The 19,360-nt window shown below is 48.6% G+C and overlaps 1 protein-coding gene across 1 annotated transcript in view; it reads left to right on the top strand.

The window, feature by feature from the left end:
- TPPP2 (tubulin polymerization promoting protein family member 2) overlaps nucleotides 1-19,360 on the top strand; it is a 91,596-nt gene that overhangs the window by 12,017 nt on the left and 60,219 nt on the right. The window contains exon 2 of the mRNA XM_086923059.1: nucleotides 5,166-5,346. Coding sequence (XP_086779185.1) covers nucleotides 5,174-5,346 — 173 coding nt within the window. The 5' untranslated portion in view covers nucleotides 5,166-5,173. The remainder of the gene's footprint in view (nucleotides 1-5,165; nucleotides 5,347-19,360) is intronic.

The following is a 19,360-nucleotide window of genomic DNA, read 5'->3' as shown; positions in this document are numbered from 1 at the left end:
CTACCACCCTCCACCAGTGTCCCTCATCTCTCCCTAGCTCTCCCTCCACCCCATGACCTCTTCCTCGGATTCCCTCGCTGTCACCCTCCAACAGTGCACCTCATTGCTCCATAGCCCCTCCCACTACCTCCTCCTCGGATTCCCTCACTGCCACCCTCCACCAGCACCCCTCATCTCTCCATAGCCCCCCATTGACCTCCTTCTCAAACCCCTACACTGCCACTCTACTCCAGTGCCCCTCATCTCTCCGTAGCCCTTCCCATCATGACCTTCTCCTCAGACTCCTTCACTACCACCCTCCTCCAGTGCCCCTCATCTCTCTGTAGCCCTTCCCCTCATGACCTTCTCCTCAGACTCCTTCGCTACCACCCTCCTCCAGTGCCCCTCATCTCTCCGTAGCCTCTCCCCCTCATGACCTTCTCCTCAGACTCCTTCACTACCACCCTCCTCCAGTGCCCCTCATCTCTCCGTAGCCCTTCCCATCATGACCTTCTCCTCAGACTCCTTCGCTACCACCCTCCTCCAGTGCCCCTCATCTCTCCGTAGCCTCTCCCCCTCATGACCTTCTCCTCAGACTCCTTCACTACCACCCTCCTCCAGTGCCCCTCATCTCTCCGTAGCCCCTCCCCCTCATGACCTTCTCCTCAGACTCCTTCACTACCACCCTCCTCCAGTGCCCCTCATCTCTCCGTAGCCCCTCCCCCTCATGACCTCCTCCTCAGACTCCTTCCCTACCACCCTCCTCTGGTGCCCCTCATCTCCCCATAGCCCCTCCCCCTCACGACCTCCTCCTCTGATTCCCTCACTGCCACCCTCCACCAGTGCCCCTCATCTCTCTGTAGGCCCTCACCCTCATCATCTCCTGCTCAGACTCCCTCACTACCACCCTCCACCAGTGTCCCTCATCTCTCCCTAGCTCTCCCTCCACCCCATGACCTCTTCCTCGGATTCCCTCGCTGTCACCCTCCAACAGTGCACCTCATTGCTCCATAGCCCCTCCCACTACCTCCTCCTCGGATTCCCTCACTGCCACCCTCCACCAGCACCCCTCATCTCTCCATAGCCCCCCATTGACCTCCTTCTCAAACCCCTACACTGCCACTCTACTCCAGTGCCCCTCATCTCTCCGTAGCCCTTCCCATCATGACCTTCTCCTCAGACTCCTTCACTACCACCCTCCTCCAGTGCCCCTCATCTCTCTGTAGCCCTTCCCCTCATGACCTTCTCCTCAGACTCCTTCACTACCACCCTCCTCCAGTGCCCCTCATCTCTCCGTAGCCCTTCCCATCATGACCTTCTCCTCAGACTCCTTCACTACCACCCTCCTCCAGTGCCCCTCATCTCTCCGTAGCCCTTCCCATCATGACCTTCTCCTCAGACTCCTTCACTACCACTCTACTCCAGTGCCCCTCATCTCTCCGTAGCCCTTCCCATCATGACCTTCTCCTCAGACTCCTTCACTACCACCCTCCTCCAGTGCCCCTCATCTCTCCGTAGCCCTTCCCATCATGACCTTCTCCTCAGACTCCTTCACTACCACCCTCCTCCAGTGCCCCTCATCTCTCCGTAGCCTCTCCCCCTCATGACCTTCTCCTCAGACTCCTTCACTACCACCCTCCTCCAGTGCCCCTCATCTCTCCGTAGCCCCTCCCCCTCATGACCTCCTCCTCAGACTCCTTCCCTACCACCCTCCTCTGGTGCCCCTCATCTCTCCGTAGCCCCTCCCCCTCATGACCTCCTCCTCAGACTCCTTCACTACAACCCTCCTCCGGTGCCCCTCATCTCTCCGTAGCCCCTCCCCCTCATGACCTCCTCCTCAGACTCCTTCACTACAACCCTCCTCCAGTGCCACTCATCTCTCCGTAGCCCCTCCCTCATATGCATTTCATTTGTTGTATAGCGCTACTCATATCAGTGTAGGGTGTCACAGTACTTTACATCACACACACGTTATACAGCGACAATCAATCATGCAGGTATGTAAATCAGTCTGCAGGGAATGCCATATAAGCCATTGAGGATTACAAGGTGTAGGAATCACATGTCATCCATACTGGTGGGCAGTATATTTTGATTGGGTTTGGTCTGGGGAAACACAACCTTAGGATTTAAAGAGTATTCCATGGGGGTCAGCTTTACTGATGAAAATGTATATCTGCCCAAAAATACTCACTTTAGCAACATTAGAATAATGAAAGACTGAGTAACTTCTAACTATATCACAAAACAAAAAAATCAAAGTTCTAACTCTACCATTCATGTTTGTATGCAGCTCTTTGGTGTCAGTTTATTGGTCACTGTCCTATGTTAGGATTGTGACTTCTGACCGCAAGTAACACAAGGATCTCTGTGAAAAAGGCAGTAACCCACTGAGCTTTCACAAAAAATACAGTTCATCTGCATTTTAAAACTACAAACAGACAAATGATTGCTCTCTAGCAGGAACATTAATCACCAGGGTTATCTAGGCATTTTGTATTGTCTTGTTGTTGTCCTGCATCAGCCATGATAATGATGCAAACTGTTCAAACGAAGCACACACTTTGACTTTATGTTTTTAACTGTACAAGTAATTAAAATCATTACAGTAAAAAACATAAAAGCAAACAGCTAAAAAAATAACCACTGTAAAAAATATGAAGGCATCTAATAAAGTTTAGTTACTGTGCCACAAAGTATGTGTCCTGCTGGACCTGTGCAGATTTAAAAAAGGAAAAGAAATAGTAACACATTCTTTTACCTACTCCTTAAAACAAACTTTGTGTCACAGACTGTTGTGATAAGTCGATGCAGGGGTTAGGTAAGGTGAATAGGAATAAACAAACTTCTTTTCTCCTGCTGCACCTCTACACAGCAGAACAGTAGGCAAAGGTGACCATTGTCAAAGAAAGGATTTGTCGCCTTTCGCCTTGTGGAGATGAAGGGGTGAAAAAATAAACAAAGCCTCTTTAACATATCAATGGTCTTTTAAAGACCTGTGAAGTACTCGGGTGCGGCTGCGATCATCTCAAAACAGTCTGAGTGCGCGCGCGCCCAGGAAGCGGTCTCAGCCTGGGCGCGCACACACATGCACACACAGACAGCCCAATGCCCTTGCGCGCCTGCCTTCAAGCCCTCACTGTGAGGGCCAAGGCTCCTGTTTGGGTGGGCCTGGCCCACCCGGCCCACCCGCTAGAACCGGGCCTGGTATAGATGCAGATAAACTTCACATACAAGCGACAGTGATCTTTCTTATTTCACACCAACCGTGATGTCACTTCCCCCTTTCTAGTGAATATCAGGGGCGTTACTCGCTGTATCCTAGTGTTGTGTGCATGTTTTTTTTTCTTTGACCCTCTTAATAACGTTTCAGGCAGTTCTCTCAGATGAAGAGCGTGTCTGTCATGGGCATTAAGAGGTGGTAAAGCTTTCCTCTCTGAATCCTCATCTGAAGCATAATTGGCCGCGGTTGTTGTGATGCAAAGACCGTTTAACCCACACAACACGTTGTACAGCGCTGTCTCCCACTCACTCTGTTGGTCTTTTTTGGAACGAAGTCCCTAGACTGTGTGTCTCCTGTCCCATGTCTGTCCACCTCTCCCTGCTCCTAGCTGTGTACCTCGTTCCCCACTTTTGGAAGGCCAGCCCTCCTGTAATAGTGTGTTCTAGAAACTCTTGTGTGAGTTTCATGCCATAGAGAATGTAATAAAAGCCGCCTCAAAACACAACAGTAAGACTAACCCTGCGGTCTCGCACTAGGAAGCACGGCACCAAGGCCCGGAGAGGCAGCATTGGTTTCTGCTCAAAGAGGCCCACTTTCCTTCACTAAATCAAACTGCTTTATGTCACTTAATATAATGGAGCCTCTGCTTCTGAAGCGTCAGAAAACTTCCCCAACACATCACCAAGCCAGAGCCCTCCATGGAAACCAAGGGCCAGAGGAGTTGGAGGTGTGAGGGAAGATGTGAGGTCACAAAGGAAGTGGCATGACGTCACAGAGGTGGGGTATGGGAGTTGCCAACACAGCTGGGCCTTGTCAGAGCAGCTGCTGCCATCTCTAGGGTACAGAGGCAAAGTACGGGACCAGGCAGACACTGGAATATGACCCTCTCAAGGATAGGACCCCAGCACCAAAGAATAACACCAAGGTGAGCAAAGGCATCTGCAGCCTACCCTATCCAAAAGGGGAGTGTCATGTGGGAAATGACTAGGATAAATGGCAAAGTGTTGAGAGAATGAAGGAGAGGCGAGGCATCGCGATACGCTGACCATACCAGCATTTCTCTGGACCACACCAGTGAGGGTTGAAGGCGGGGAACAGACTCTTTTAGAAGAGATCGTTCAAAACACAGAAATCCACCCCTTTATATGGCAAAACCTTAAGGTAGCAGCCCACCCCACCAAACCAAACATTAGGATGCACACAGGAGATGTAAGACGCTGCAATTAAACAAGAGGGGAAATATAGTGAGTACAAGTATTATTGCTAGTCCAGCATCTAGTGTTGAAAATCACCCTCAATCCAACCCAGGCACTATAAATGTGAGGCAGAAACAAACCCAACACGGGACCGTCTAGGAGTATAACGTGACCAAACTGAACTAACAGGGAAGCATGGCACATATGAAAAACCCCACAGAAGTAACCAGGAGAGTGTAGACAAAACCCCACAGAAACATCTACAGAAGAGGACTACTACAGCCACTAGAACCTGATTCTTCATGTCCGACCCCCCAATGGCTACCATACTACAGCTATATTAAAACCACAACACACACGAGATGTGAGACCTGCAACAGAAACAACCTTTGTGGGCAATCTGGAAATATGAGATTATGGTAACAAAAGAAACATTCAGAGGCGAATTTAAGACATGAATCTCTTCTCTGCCCACAAAACATATGAAGCCAACTCAGAAAGAGTGGCGTCCTGACGAGGACCCCCCCAGCTTGCCCCCGAGCGTGTGACCCAGCACAGAGTGCCCATATAGAGCCCTGACAGAAACATCCCTGAATGATTTGCATGACCTGGAGTGATTGGGATGTCAGACTCTGCGATAAATTCGATCTAGGTCTTGGTAGGGAGTGTGCAGCACGTGAGACTGGGAGATGTTTGAGGGCAGTAGGGCTAGATTGTTGCTCTGTGATCTGTATTCTGGCTCCATGAATGTTCTGTGTTCTCCCCAGTAATAACCATGTCGGCTGAGTTGGAGGCCGCCTTCCGTAAATTTGCCATGCATGGCAACACGGCTGCGACCGGAAATGACATGACCGGGAAGAACTTCTCGAAGCTCTGCAAAGACACGGGCGTCCTAAATGGGAAAGACATTACCAGCACTGACGTGGACATCGTATTCAGCAAAGTCAAGTAAGTATGTGTGTAACAGGGGGGTTTGCTGGGCATGGGCAGGTGCAGAGGGTGTGCGGGAGAGAGATGGGCAGGAACCTCATCTTCAACAAAGACAAAGTGATGGGCAGTGCCCAGTGGTATTTCAGGTGAGGAGTGGGGAGGGCACTGTACGAGAACCAGCACAGATATAGTCATCCCGTTTATAGGAGTTAATTGCGGATGCATAGTCACTGTGCATGTCAAATGAGAAACCCAGAAGGGTGCACATGCACCGCCATGGACTTGGATATCTACAGGGGTCTGACTTCCAGGGAAACGTGCAGCAGAAGTAAAGGAAGCAGCTTGATGCTGCAGCCCTGGTATATACACTCGGCCTGGGACCAACTCCGCCCAAACCCACCAATTCACAGACTAACATTATATAGAGACATTCTACAACGGCATTCATATACTAAAGGTAGAACAATATCTACACTAAAGGTTAACAATGCACACATTCATTTCCCATCCAATGAAAAATGTACGACTAAATATAATGATATATTCAGTGCACATGAGAAACAGCTTGTAAGTTGCTGCGTTTGCTCTAAATAATAATCATTCAATTTAACATGTCTTTTAATGCTTCTTTTTCTTAATTGTAACTTCTTTGCATCCATCTTTATGCTATCACCATCAACCTCATCACAAATTACCCTCTCTTTTCCGGTCAGCGATCCACCCTCCCGCTCCCCTTCCTCTCCATGGACTCATCACTAATAAACCCATCACAGCTACTCTCCTCATCACCTTCTTTGTCCTTGAGCAGCTCCTTGCCACTAACCCCCTCATCCAACTCAAACTCCCTGCCTAAGAAGACATCTCCACCAGATCTCTTCCATCCCTCCATCATTCTCACGAAATGCAAGGTGGATGAGATTCCAGACCTTACCATCACTCAACAGTGCAGAATTGGACGACATTATCAACACCTATTTAGATTTGGAAAATCTTGATCCAGCCTTGGACACTTTCACTTCACTGTACCCACTGCCCACTTTTAATATGACCTAACTTTATCATGTTACAGTTGAATACTTTTAGGGCCTTCTCGTGCCCCCCTTTGAACTAAATCGGCATCGTTTGCCAATTTTAGATCGCTGCATTGGTCATGGATGGATCTTAGAACATGGAACCCTTCCCATTACTAATTCAAAAAGGACTTAGACCCATTACCTCACTTTTTGCCAAACCACACAATCACAGTTGTCTTAATTTCCTCTGTTGTCCTCTTTAACAATCATTTTCACTGCTACAGGTTTTTTTCTTCATATTTGATTTTGAAATAATGTCTACGGAAGTCCTGTGAAGTTTCCAGTGCATTATTGGATCCCCTTGGAATTAAAGGAGTATTGGGATTGATTTATGGAATCGTGATTGACACTTGTCCATTATTTTGCTTACTGTCTGGGACTTTATTCAACTGATGAGGAGTGTGCTGTATTAGCTTATATTTCTGACATTTTGGTGCATGTTGATTTCGACGTGCTCATAGCACTCTTGGGTGGTGGGTGTTATAAGTTAGCCAAGCACCCCGCTGTACTTACACCAATTCTTCACTATTCACACCATTTGACTAAGAATCTGTACAATATTGGATTACTTTGATGTGCGGTATTTCCCTTTTAGGGAACACTACTACCCTTCTTTGTGGTTCCCTTAAAAATACTTTCCCCAAGGAGCTCTTAGACTTGTCCGTATTTACTTTCATCTCCACCTCTAACCCAGGCTACCTTGACAACATTCCAGAAAACACACAATAGTAGATTTTCTAACTTCATCACCAGTGGACATCGCTCCCATAATATCGACAGCCAGTTGTTCCTTTGCATCCTTTGGCATGCAGTTGGGTGTATTGGTGAGGTGTTTGGCAGGTATTGTCTACACATTTGCATTTCACACAACTTTTCACAAACCTCTCAATGTTCCTATTGCCCTATCATTACCGAGCCAGAACAGCAAACCATTAATGAACTCTTCTTTTGTTGCTAACGATACACACGTGACCTTCATCATTTTAACAATTTTTGAGCTCAAATCTTGTTCACGGTTCATTGTCTCCCCTCTTAACAAAAAAAGTACCTAGCACATATTAAATCATCTTTAACTTCCCAAAAACGTCTTTCACCAGTAGCCAAGCATTTCTTCTCAGACACACATGATTCACTTGTCTTCTTACCTTCTGATTGGTGGCATCCTTGCAGTGCTTAGACAACTACTCTTTCTTCTGAATGGCTTGCTCCACACCATCATTCACCAATGCAACCCTACAATCACTCCACCATGTTCTTTATTTCCCCCCAAGGCAATTGACAGCCTCCATTAAAAAATCAGCCTGTGTTTTTTACACTGGCCCCACACACAACCTAGTAAGTGTAATCTTGAATCCTCGTAGATAATGTCGCTAGTCTTGATGGAGCATGCAACAGTCCACATGGAAGATGGTTTTTCAAAGACTTGTGATACCACTTTCTTGGTTTTTTAAGACTTTATTTATGGAGTTCAAGAAACAAACATGGCAATGTCGTCAATAGCATACTTTCCACTCATTAAGCACAATAAATTACTTACACAACAGGCAAAAACATTGACAATTCAAGAATGGGCATGATGAGGGGTGTATGGGATACCTCAGGGGGACAATGCAGCGTACAATAACAATGAAATACTAATAACACAGGGGACGAATATCTCCAGAAAAGCAAATAAAGAGGACATGGGAGGGGGAGGGGGGGGGGTGATTGGAGCCAACTCCCATATGCAGGTAGGTGGTCCTACAGTGGTGGTTCTGGCCTTCAGTGTTAACAAATAGTCACTCAATGGCTGCAAAATTTCTTTAGACCTGGACGTGGAAGGCTGCAACATTGCATAGACCTCAGTGGTTCTGTCACAGGTCCTTTAACCAGGCAGACTTGACGGGGACTCTGTTTCTACCCCAGTATATTGTGATCTTGCGCTTGACAAGCATTAACGTCCTAGCGATCAAACACCTAATGCTCAGCAGAAAACGTTTGACATATCCCAGCAATGCCATCATAGGGTGCGGGTCAATAGTGAATTCCACCATTTCAGAAAGGGCGACCATTCCAATATGCCTGGATGAAAGAGCAATTCCATGCGAGATGTGCAAAGGCTGCATGTGCGGCGTCACATTTCGGACATTGGTGGGAGCAGGAGGGGTCTATTCTTGCTAAACGCTGGGGGGTTGTGTATGCACGGTGTAAAAATGCATAATTCAGTAATTTGTCGGTGCTTGATGGGCACAAGCTTCGTATGAGTATAGCAGAATCTCCATACTTTGTCTGCTTTGGGTTGACCAAGATGACGCTCCCAGGCCGCTCACGCCCCCGCCATACTCCCAGACTACAGTGCTAGGCAGGATTGATAAAGGCAGGACTCAAGCCGTGAACCATCAGTCGATTTAATCTGAAAGGTCAGGGGAGGAAAGTCATCTGATGCCTTCTGGTATGAAGGCAACCAGTCCTGCAATGTGCCCTGAAGTCGTTTTAGGATGAAATAGTCCATATGTGTGGCTTCCCCTGTTTATGTGAGAGTAGCATGTGTAAAAACCTGCCCATCAGGAAAAAGGTCACCTAGCGTGTCTAAGTGGTGTCTCTCAAGCGTGTGCTGAATGAGCCATTCCTGAGTAACCATCGATGGTTTTTGAGTGGAATGGTGGGGTAATACAGCTTTTCAGCTCCTAAGTATCTTTGCAGTCTCGACAATGCCCAACTAGTGGTAGCAAGCACATGGATGTTCTCAGTATCATGGGGGAGGCCTAAGGGCAAAATTGAGGCTAGAGGGCTGCACTCTGCCTGGTCCCGTTCCGGCCTGAGGTAAGGAAGGTGGACATCAGAGTGGTACCAAAAGTTCCTGAAGTGGCACTGTGCCACTAAGTAATAGAGGTGAAGATCCAGTACCCGAGGCTTCTGCGCCATATGGCAGCGTTAAAGTTTCCCAGCGGATTTGTGGTGGGCGACCTGCTCAAACCAATCAAATTAGAAGACTGCACTAAGAAGAGAAGAAGTTGTTGGTGAGAGATATTGGGATATTTAAGAACAGATACAGAAACCTCAGGAGGACAACCATTTTAATTATGGTGTTGCGCCAAGCCATAGACGGCAGCAACGTAATCAACCATTTTACCTGCATGGTAAGTCTGTCAATAGCTGGGCTGTAGTTGAGGCAGATCACCATCTCCCTCTGCCTATGTAAGATAATGCCAAAATATTTGGGAGAGTCATTGCACTATTTAAGAGGATAGTTCAGGACACAGGGCACCTTAGAGTTGGCAAGGGGAAAAACTTCCAAGCTTATGGAAAGCCCGGACAAGCTGCCAAACCTAATACATTTGTGGATGAGGAGCCAAAATTGGTATTGGGTTCCCAAACAAACAACAATATGTCATCTACATACATTGAGACAAGCAGAAGACCAGTACGGAACCACAACCCTTGGTACATATGGTGCTGTTGGAGCTGGCGAACCAGTAGGACCAGGGCCATAATAAAAAACAAGGGTGATAGAGGGCTGCCTTGCCGAGTCCCCGTGGAGATCAATAATGAGTTCTTAAAGGTTCCAATCACCAGAAGCCTGGCCTCTGGATTGGAGTATAAGAGCATAACCACAAGGGAGCCCTAGTTTGGTCAGAGTTGCCTTCAGGAATGGCCACTTCAAGGGATTGAACACCTTTTTAGCACCGAGAAGCCCAGCCACTGCCGGTACAGATGGAGAGATATGATTCAATACTGCAAAAATGATGCAAAGGTTCAACGTGGTGGAGCCATGCGGAACAAATGCTTGGATGGGGTAGGCATGTATCTTGTTGTCCAGGCTGAAGAGGGACCACGGCCTGTATGATGTACAGGAGTTTGAGGGTCTTCAGTGCCCATTCCACCTAGGCCAATTCCCAACAGATGGATATGAGGATACCAGTATGTTTGGCTATGTAGATTCCACATATATAAGCCTTGACGGCCTCCCAGAGGACAGCGTGGTTGGATACAGAACCGGGGCGTAATACAAAATATTCATTGATGGCACCTTGTAGCTCAGAGCAAAAGACCACATCGTGTAGTGCATTTTTGAGGAAGCCCCGTTGTCTACCCGACGGTGCTTAAGATTGTAAATAGCAACTTAACGGAGGCATGGTCGGAAGGGGTACGGGGCAGATGTGAAACGTCAGTCAACCACAGTAGTACCCCCGGGAAATGAAGCAGTAATCTATATGGGTCCAAACATTATGTGAGACTGAATAGAATGTATAGTCCCTGTCATGAGTGTGGCAAGTGCGCCATGCATCCGTCAGCTGGTAGATGTCCATGATGTCCTGCAGGACATGATGGGTGCAGGGTTTGCCAATTGTATCTGACCCGGAGGAATCTACGATGGGTCATATGCCATATTAAGGTCACCATCTATCAGGACAAGGTCAGCGTCAGTTCTACCCATCACCACAGAGAGGTCCTGTAAAAACTCAGGTGAGTCTGTGTTGATTGCATAAACGTTAATCAATAGAACTATGTTACTTGCTACGTGCCAGTCAGAATCAAATACCTCCCCTCTGTGCCTATAACATTACAATGACAGGTGAAAGGGACACTCTTGTGGACTAGGATACAGACCACATAAGAGTATGAACTGTAGTATGCAAAATAGCGATGTCCCCCATGTATTTGCAAAGGCACATTCACTTCTGGGCGATAGATGCGTTTCCTGAAGGAATGCTAATTGTACATTGTGCCTAGCCAAATATGAGAGTACCTGCTTACCCTTCCTGGGGTTGTTAAGACCCCGGATGTTCCAGGACACACAGGTCAGATTGAGCCCATATGAGCCCCCGTTTACCTCTATGGTGGGTCCCCATGAAAAATGGAAGACATGGGCAGTGTGTGCAAAATTGTGCAATAAATGTGATATGATGCAAAAACTCAGATTAGAAGCAATGAAACAGTAGTGAACTCCACAAAAAAACATTTTACCCCTCCCCCCACACCTGAGCAAAAAACACCTGGTGAATTATAGACAAAAAGGAAAACAAAAAATCAAACATTATGGTATACACCTCGGTGGGATGGCAACACCCGATAGCTGGTGACCCCTGTAATGGATCAATGCGTGTTAATGTGCATCGAACCAATTGAGGAATACAGGCACCAGGTCCCAGTGGCGCACAGGTGTGTGATGCATAGGGGCCAAGTCAGTGAATGTGGCAGTACTGCAGAGATGGAGGGTCCATGGCAGTCGGTATCAGGCAGGGGGGCCCTCAGCAGAATCTAGCGTGGCAGCACCAGGAGAACGGTCAGGTGTGGCATGCCGAGGTGAACCACCCTCCCCATCACGGCACCTGCAGAATAAGACGACATTGGCAGGCGTGGCGAAGATCCGGTGCTGGCTGTTGATCTCGATCTGCAAACTTCCGGGTATAGCATACTGTACTTGGGACCCTGTTTCCGCGAAGTGTTCTTAACATCAGGAAACGTCCACCTCGCCTCCTGGATTGCAACACAATGTCATGTCTCTGTCCCTATAATTTATTAAGCGGACAATAGGTGGCCAAGTGGGGCACACACGATGGGCCTCGGGCCTTAGGACTTATGGGCACGCTGCACAACAAATGGATCGGTAATTTTTTGCCTGCCGAAAAGTTCAATAAGTAGACTTTTGACAAAGACGTCGGGCGACCCAAGTTAGTAGATTCCTCCACACCTGTTATGCGGAAATTGTTGCAAAGTGAGAGTGCCTCCAGGTCTTCGTTTTTAGCCACTATCTGCTCTAGGAGCCAATCGAACTTCTCCAGAAATTTTTGGATGTCAGCAGCATCATCTTCCAACTCAGATATGCGGCGTTCAGCACCATCGAGGAGGGTAGGGTGAGTGTCAATGCTCTCCCCCATCTGATCCAGGTGACTGGTAAGTGTGTGGAAGTGAGAATTGATGTGTTTTAAACCGGCACGCAGGTCAGCCATCATAATGACTGTACCATCAGCCATCTCCGCCGGTGGGGGGTCATGGAGAAGATCTCCTCCATGCCCAACAGTGAGTGCTGCATGCCCCTGGGCTGGTCGAACATAAGTTTCTTCTGGCGGGGGTCCCTGCGCTCCATGACAGTGGTGGCACACAGCGGGGCCCCAGGAGGCATAAAGTAAAAGAGAGGTAGTCCAAGGCCAAGAGGCGCCTAAGTCTAATGTCCCCAGGCACACCGAACGTATCCCGCAGCACGAAGGAGCCACATTGCGGACACACACCGGAAACACTACAGTTGCCTACACCTCAGCTAGGATATTATATAGAAGCGAGGTAGCAGGTGTGGACCCAATGTCGGTAAGGCCTCCGCACCTCTCACCACAGCCTAGGAATGAGGAGGAGACGGCTATCAAGCGAGGAGCTCCCTAGCTACCCCAAGCTAAGCGGTCACATTAGGGGGCCCTAAACGGCAGCAGGAGCCGCAGAGGTAGGGCTGCCCCAATCGCATCAGTGGAGGCTCCATAAGTCAGTGGGAAGGCACATCTCAAAGTTGGTATGGGCCCACAGCAGAGTCAGGCAGCACCGTCAGCAGAAGCGGGCCTCACTGCTGCCCTCAGCAATCAACAGATGTCTCACAAGCAGGGGATGTATCGGGTGGCATTCCCTAAATTTATAGGTCATTAGTCAGCAAGCCAGGGCCCTCGGTGTATGCAGTGTTGGCCATGTGCCTTGGAGGACTGCACTCGGCTTCGAGCTCCCGGCTCCCCTTCACCTCACCAGCGCTCTGCAGGATTTTGGACCTGGTTCCAAGTGGCTGGCCCTGATAGTCACCGCTCTCACCTCCACGTCCTCCGTAGCGATGTCCATCTATGCCAATGGCAGGCAAGCAGCAGTGTTACCTGGCAGCCCATCCCACAACCGGCCCATGAGCCCTCCCCCCCAGCGGGCAGCATCAGCGAGGGTCACAAGAGGTATGTGGGCCACACTCTGCCCCACAGGCTGGCGAGCTCATGTAGGGGGGATGAGCGCTGCCTCAGGCCAGCGTTAGGCAGGGCTCAGGGACCCTGTCCTCAAGCTCGCCTGCTGCCCCTATTGCTCCAGGGCCTTCGAAGACTGTCTCAGGCCGCAGAGCCCTCCTCTCGTTTAATCTGCCACCAGCAGGCTCACAGCTGCACAGCAAAGGTGGCCCTGCCACCGGGGAAAGTCGATGTGTGTGGTTTCGCAGCAGGGACCCGGATAGAGTGCTTGGTCTGATCGTTTGGGGCAATCATCGTCACAGCTTTTTAAAAAAACACTTTTATTTATGGAGTTTTCTTAACGTACAAAACACCAATACAGATTGCATTTCAGCCTGTGTATTACATAATCTGTCCATTGACACTTTTATACAGAAAATACAATATGAGACAGGGGAGGAGGGGTGGGGGTGGAAAGGGCAGAAGGGAGTAAAGAGGGAGGGGAATAAGGAAGGATGGAAGGGGGAAGACAATTGAATGAGAAACCAATTGCATTGCCACTCAGAGCAATCCAACTCTTGCTAGACGACTAAATCTGGATTGAGCACATCTAGTCAAGGCAGTTGGTTAAGGCATCTGTCAGGCATGATGGGTCACATGGGCAAGACGTCGCTATGTGAGAGAGACATGCACATGTATGCAGACTGTATAGGGCTGCCGTGGCATGGTGTATCCTCAGTTGAGTCGCCAAGCGACACAAGATGGTTTTTCAGGGGGGCCCAACTGTCCTTGGGGCGGGAGCAGACTGGCATCAACTCCCAGTACAAGTCCAGCATCTCTTGGTAGAGAGCCGCATCATGTAGCTAAGCGTTCCTCGTGGGCACTCTTCACCTGTCCCAATGCATCACCAGCCTACGCTTGGCTAGCAGTAGTAGCATTGCCGTTAGCCGATGGGCATCCTGGGGAATCACTTTGATGTAGCCCAATAGGGCAATGAGGGGCGTGCAATCCAGGGCATGTCCATCAATGCTAGTGATGTCCCTAAACACCATCACCCAGAAGTCATGGATCTCAGGACATTTCAATGCCAAATGCAGGAATCCTGCATGCAGTGCAATGCAACTCAAATAGTACGGGTCCTCCACTAGCCCCATTCTCTGTTGTTGTGCATATGTGTGATAAATTCGTCGTAAGAACATGAAGTGAATCAATCTCAACCTGTGGTGCAGAGGGAGGCCCCTGGATTGAGTACAACAGAACGACCACTGTTCCTCTCTGATTTCTACATTGAGATCATGTGACCAAAGCTGTCGAGCGTGGGCAATCCTCCGTGGAGCTGTGTGCTGCATGCCAGTGTAAATGCTTGTGATCAGTCTTCGCGGTGAGTGGTTAGTGAGAATTTCCTCAAGTACCGTAAACGTAGGAGAAGCTAGCGGGCAGGTTACGTGAAGGTTGCACATATTTGATCTAAGCTGGTGATAAGTCATGGCATCCACAAGGGGAACCGAAACATTCCAGAAAATGTGCTGATAAGTGACTAAGGTGTTGTCGGGATATACCATTCCAAAGGAGGTAAGCTTTAGTCGGCAGAGACGCTCTCACTCTCCAGCCTCCAAGGTAGCAGGTACCAATGAAAGTCCCAGGATGGGAACGGATGGGGGGGTTCAGGGTGGAGCAGGTGTGCTCTTATATTCCACGGCCACTTCGTGCAAGCCACTGTATCCAACTGTCGCCGTGATCTGAGGGGCGGGGGGAGGGAATAAAGCACGATCTGTAGTGGGCACAGAGCCAGGTGGTCTGACTTGGGCCATGTGGGGCTGAATATGAATAGGGTGCAACCAGAAATGCACTAAGTGTGCTTGCTTGCTGAGAAAATAGAAGTCCATATCCGGTGCACCCAGGTTGCCTTTCTCAAAGGGAAGCGAAAGAAATTTCCAAGACACGCAAGGTTGTTCATCAGCCCAGGCTAATAAAACTAAATGAGACCAATACTGCAGGCGAAGGTAGAGGCCATAAGAGGAAGAGGCAAATTAATAAAAAGATGAACTTGGGGAGGAACACCATTTTAGCTTTTGCCAGTCTACCAGTCAAGGACAGTGGACGTTTTAACGATATAGGCACCCAGTCCTCAAGCCATGACATCAGTCTGCCGTAATTATTTCGCCACAGCTCCTCCGTGTTCTGGTTAAGCCAGATCACCAAGTACTGAACTGAGTCAGTTGCCCATGTTAGGGGAAAGTTAGTAACGAAAAGTTGCATGGTATTAGTGAGTAGGAATAATATGGACTTCGCCCAGTTGATGGTGATGCCTGCTATGCCCCCAAATTGGATAAACTTCTCCATAGCGAAGAAGATGGGGGACAGCGGATACCCCTTGTGTGTGCCCCAAGGGACTGGGAAGGGAGGTGAGATTGTGCCAGTGATTGGTAGGCATGCAACAGTCAAGGTGTAAAGCAGGCGGATTAGATGAATGAACTTACGACCCACAACCAAGGCGCTCAAGAAGATAAAAAAGATAGGGCTATTCAAGCGAGTCAATGGCCTTGGAGACTTTAGGAATGCAGCAGTAACCTGTAGGTTCAGGGTTAGTATGTGAAGGATGACAAAAAAGGTGTGGCGGTTGTGGGCCCTGGACTGCCCAGGGGGTATACAACCTTTAGCACGCATTTTTTACAACGCACTACCATTACCACGCATCTTTTACAACGCATGCCATTACAACGCATAGCGCTTTGGGGCGATCTGAAATAGGGAATGGATAGTGAATAGGTTAATTTACTATCCAATAACCTTCCCTAGTGTCCACGGGGACTGGTGTTGGAATAGTAAATTAAACTATTCACTATCCAGCACCCAAAGCACTATGCGTTGTAAAGGTATTGCGTTGTAAAAAATGCGTGGTAATGGTATGCGTGGTAAAAGTGTGCGTGCTAACATCATACATCCTGCCCAGGGACAAATCCTGATTGATCTGGATGGATCATGTGAGCAAGGAGAGGCTGGAATCACAAGGCAATACGTTTTGCCAGGATCTTATTGTCAATATTTATCATAGAAAGTGGTCTGTAATATTCACACCGTTTAGGGTCTTTGTGGGGTTTTAGAGTGGTTACGATAAGGGCCTCTTGTAGGGAAGGACGGAGTACACCAGTTTGCACAGATTCCTCATACATATCAATGAGATGGGAGGCAAACACGGCCCCAAACTCCTCCTAAAAGGCTGCCATGAGGCCATCAAGTCAAGGGGCCTTGTCTCCGGGCAATCGTGCAATAACCCGAGGTATCTCCTCTACCGTGAAGTGCTAATTCAAAAAGAGGCAGTGGCCTTCCTCTAACTAGACCAGCTGCACTGAGTCCAAGTAGGAGGCCTAGTCAGCGGGAGGATAGCATTGGGGAGGGGCATGGGGAGTGGGGTGGAGTACAAATTAGCACAGAAATCAACCATAGTGAAGTGGACATCCTGGTTACTCACCTGTATGTTTTGTTGGCCCTCCAATACGTCAACTACATAGTCACTCACCATGGGTCTTTGCAATAAACCAGACAAGGTCTTGCCTGCCCTCTTCACCTCACCGTAACTTTTGGCCCGACCCTGTCTTCCCAGATAATGGTTCTCCCAAAGCACCTCCCCCTGATACTCCGCAAGTTTACTTCAAATGGAAGCGAGTAGGCCCGACTTACCAGTGTCAAAATATTGGAGTTCTTTGGCCTGAATATCTGATTCCAGACGGGACAGACTCACCCGGATCATCTTTAACATCCCAGCCTGTTTGGCAATGCAGACCCCGCAAATGACCACTTTGAAGGCCTCCCAGAGGGTAGAAGTGTGAGTCCACCAACTGTGCATTCAGGGTGAAATATTCCACAATTACTTCCCAGACCTCATGATGGAACACCTGGCCCTGTAAGGCCAAGGCAGGAAGCCTTCAAGAACAAGCGTGCGAGACAGCGTCAGGTGGAATGTATCTCCAAGAGCACAGGGGCATAATTGGACAACGTCCAAGCAAGATGTTAAACATCAAGGGTTCAAGAAACTACATCCCTGGCGACAAGCCAAAAATGCAAGTTCCTGTCTTGCTGTGTAAATTATGAGCGTGCCAAATGTCAGTCAAGCTATTATCGGCTCGGATTGCATGGAGCTGTGCAATGGACTGTAGGTGCGGGCGGCGAGTTGTACTTGATCTGTCAGCTGTGGCATCTCGTAGTACATTAAAGTCCCTGCCCCACAATACTACTCCAGGTCCCATAGTCCCCACCAGTCTCCAGACCTCAGCGAAGAATGAAGGGTTGTCTGTGTTGGGATCGCATACCGATACAAGTATCAGCAGGTGGCCTTGTAAGATCCAAGCCAGTATAACGCATCAGCCCTATGGGTCTCAAAGCGAGGAGCTTGTGAACCATTGTAAGCCTCTCCAAAGGACTATGGCCACACTCGTAGCTTAATTTGAGTAGCAGGCCGCATGCTTCTTGCCCAGCCAATGCTCCCTCATGCGTATCAGATTTTAGTTCATCAGGTGGAGTTCCTGAAAGAAGCATACATCGATTTTGTGTCACTGCAAATAGGAAAAGACTTGCCATGCCTTACGTCTGTCATTCATGCCCCTAATATTCCCAGTCAAACTTTTAGAGAAAGCCATCAGGGAACAGAGAAAGTGCAATCAACAAACCCTTACGGGCAGGTGCTAGCTATGTAGAGCGGAAAAGAATGTGATGTTGACTGGCAAAACAGGAAGGAAATCAAGCAAACACAGAACAGTGTCAAAACAGTGCCCCAATACCCACCTCTCACTTTGGCCCCCTAGTCGGACTAACTTTGACCACCTCACCCACCCAACAATCCCCAATTTACAGTCTGTCACATCTTAAAGAAACTCATCCCAGGGAAGGGCGAGCGAGGAGACCATCACTCTCCCAGCACTGGGAGTGCTGGGTGGTCAGAAGAAAGAGTTAGTTCAGCCATAGGGGAGCGCATCTACCTTGAGGTAACAGCTATGTTTTCCTGCCCTTGGGTAAAGGGATGTAAGATTCAACAACCATGTGGCAGGCAGGTTACTGAGGGAAGTAACCTGGGCACAGGCGGTAGCAAAGTTTTCATCTTTCAGTACCAGGGAGATTCAATGCATTCAATCATTGTTGTTGGCCCAAGTCCTTTGATGAGGGTGGAGGGGGTTTCCCAGCTGCCGGCAGTCCCCCGGGTAAATTTGACAGCCGCCTTTGGGTTTGTGAAAATGTGTGTTTTGCCCAGGTGTTGTATGCAAAGTTTAGCAGGATATATCAAAGAGTAATTCCCTTTCGTTTTTTGAAGTGATCGTTCCACCGGAAGAAAGTCCCGTTGGATTGACTGAACGGCCACAGTGAAGTCCAGAAAAAAGGCAATCTTGCCACCCTGGAACTGAAGCGGACAGCGTTCTGTAGGAAGGCGTAGTGTAGTGTCCCTGTCCCCATAATTCAGGAGCCTAGCTATAATTGGCTTTGCGGGAGCACCAGTAGAGGTTGCGGTCCCAACGCTCTGTGCACCCTCTCAACAGTAGCATGGGGGACAGTACTTCTCCTAAGAGTGTATGTAACAGAGGGGGTGCCCGTGCAAACGCAACAAGATTTGGAAACGGTGGGCGAATCATAGGGGTCTGTTGTTGGACCCGCCACCGGTGATAGAGGTCCATTTATCGGGATAATACATACGCTTATTTTTAGACTGGGGGGGCATGTTGCGGGAGAGCTCGGAGGGGCTTGCCCTTCACGCTGTATCTCTAACTGGCGCGATCAGAGGGCTGGGGGTGGGGGGAGGTGTTAATATGTGTTTGTAATTTAAGTGCAAAAGTCAAAGTCATTTTAACTGTATAGTTAAATTGAGCAGTTGTCTCTGTGGTGCGGAGCCCTGCAATATATGTGCAACTTGACAAATAAAATTTGTTAAAAAAAAAAAAAGAGTGTATGTAACAGGTTTTCTACAAAGTCTTCCATGAGGCCCATGCCGGTCGATTCTGGTACACTCAGATTTGCAGATTTTTGCACCGGGACCGCATCTCTAAATCTTTATTTTTATTCCGAATGACTTTAAGAACTTTCTTC

The sequence above is a fragment of the Lissotriton vulgaris genome, chromosome 5 (genome assembly GCF_964263255.1).
Source record: "Lissotriton vulgaris chromosome 5, aLisVul1.2, whole genome shotgun sequence".
Classification (NCBI taxonomy): domain Eukaryota; kingdom Metazoa; phylum Chordata; class Amphibia; order Caudata; family Salamandridae; genus Lissotriton; species Lissotriton vulgaris.
The sequence above is the reverse complement of the archived record's forward strand: the minus strand, read 5'-3'. Positions and strand labels throughout refer to the sequence as shown.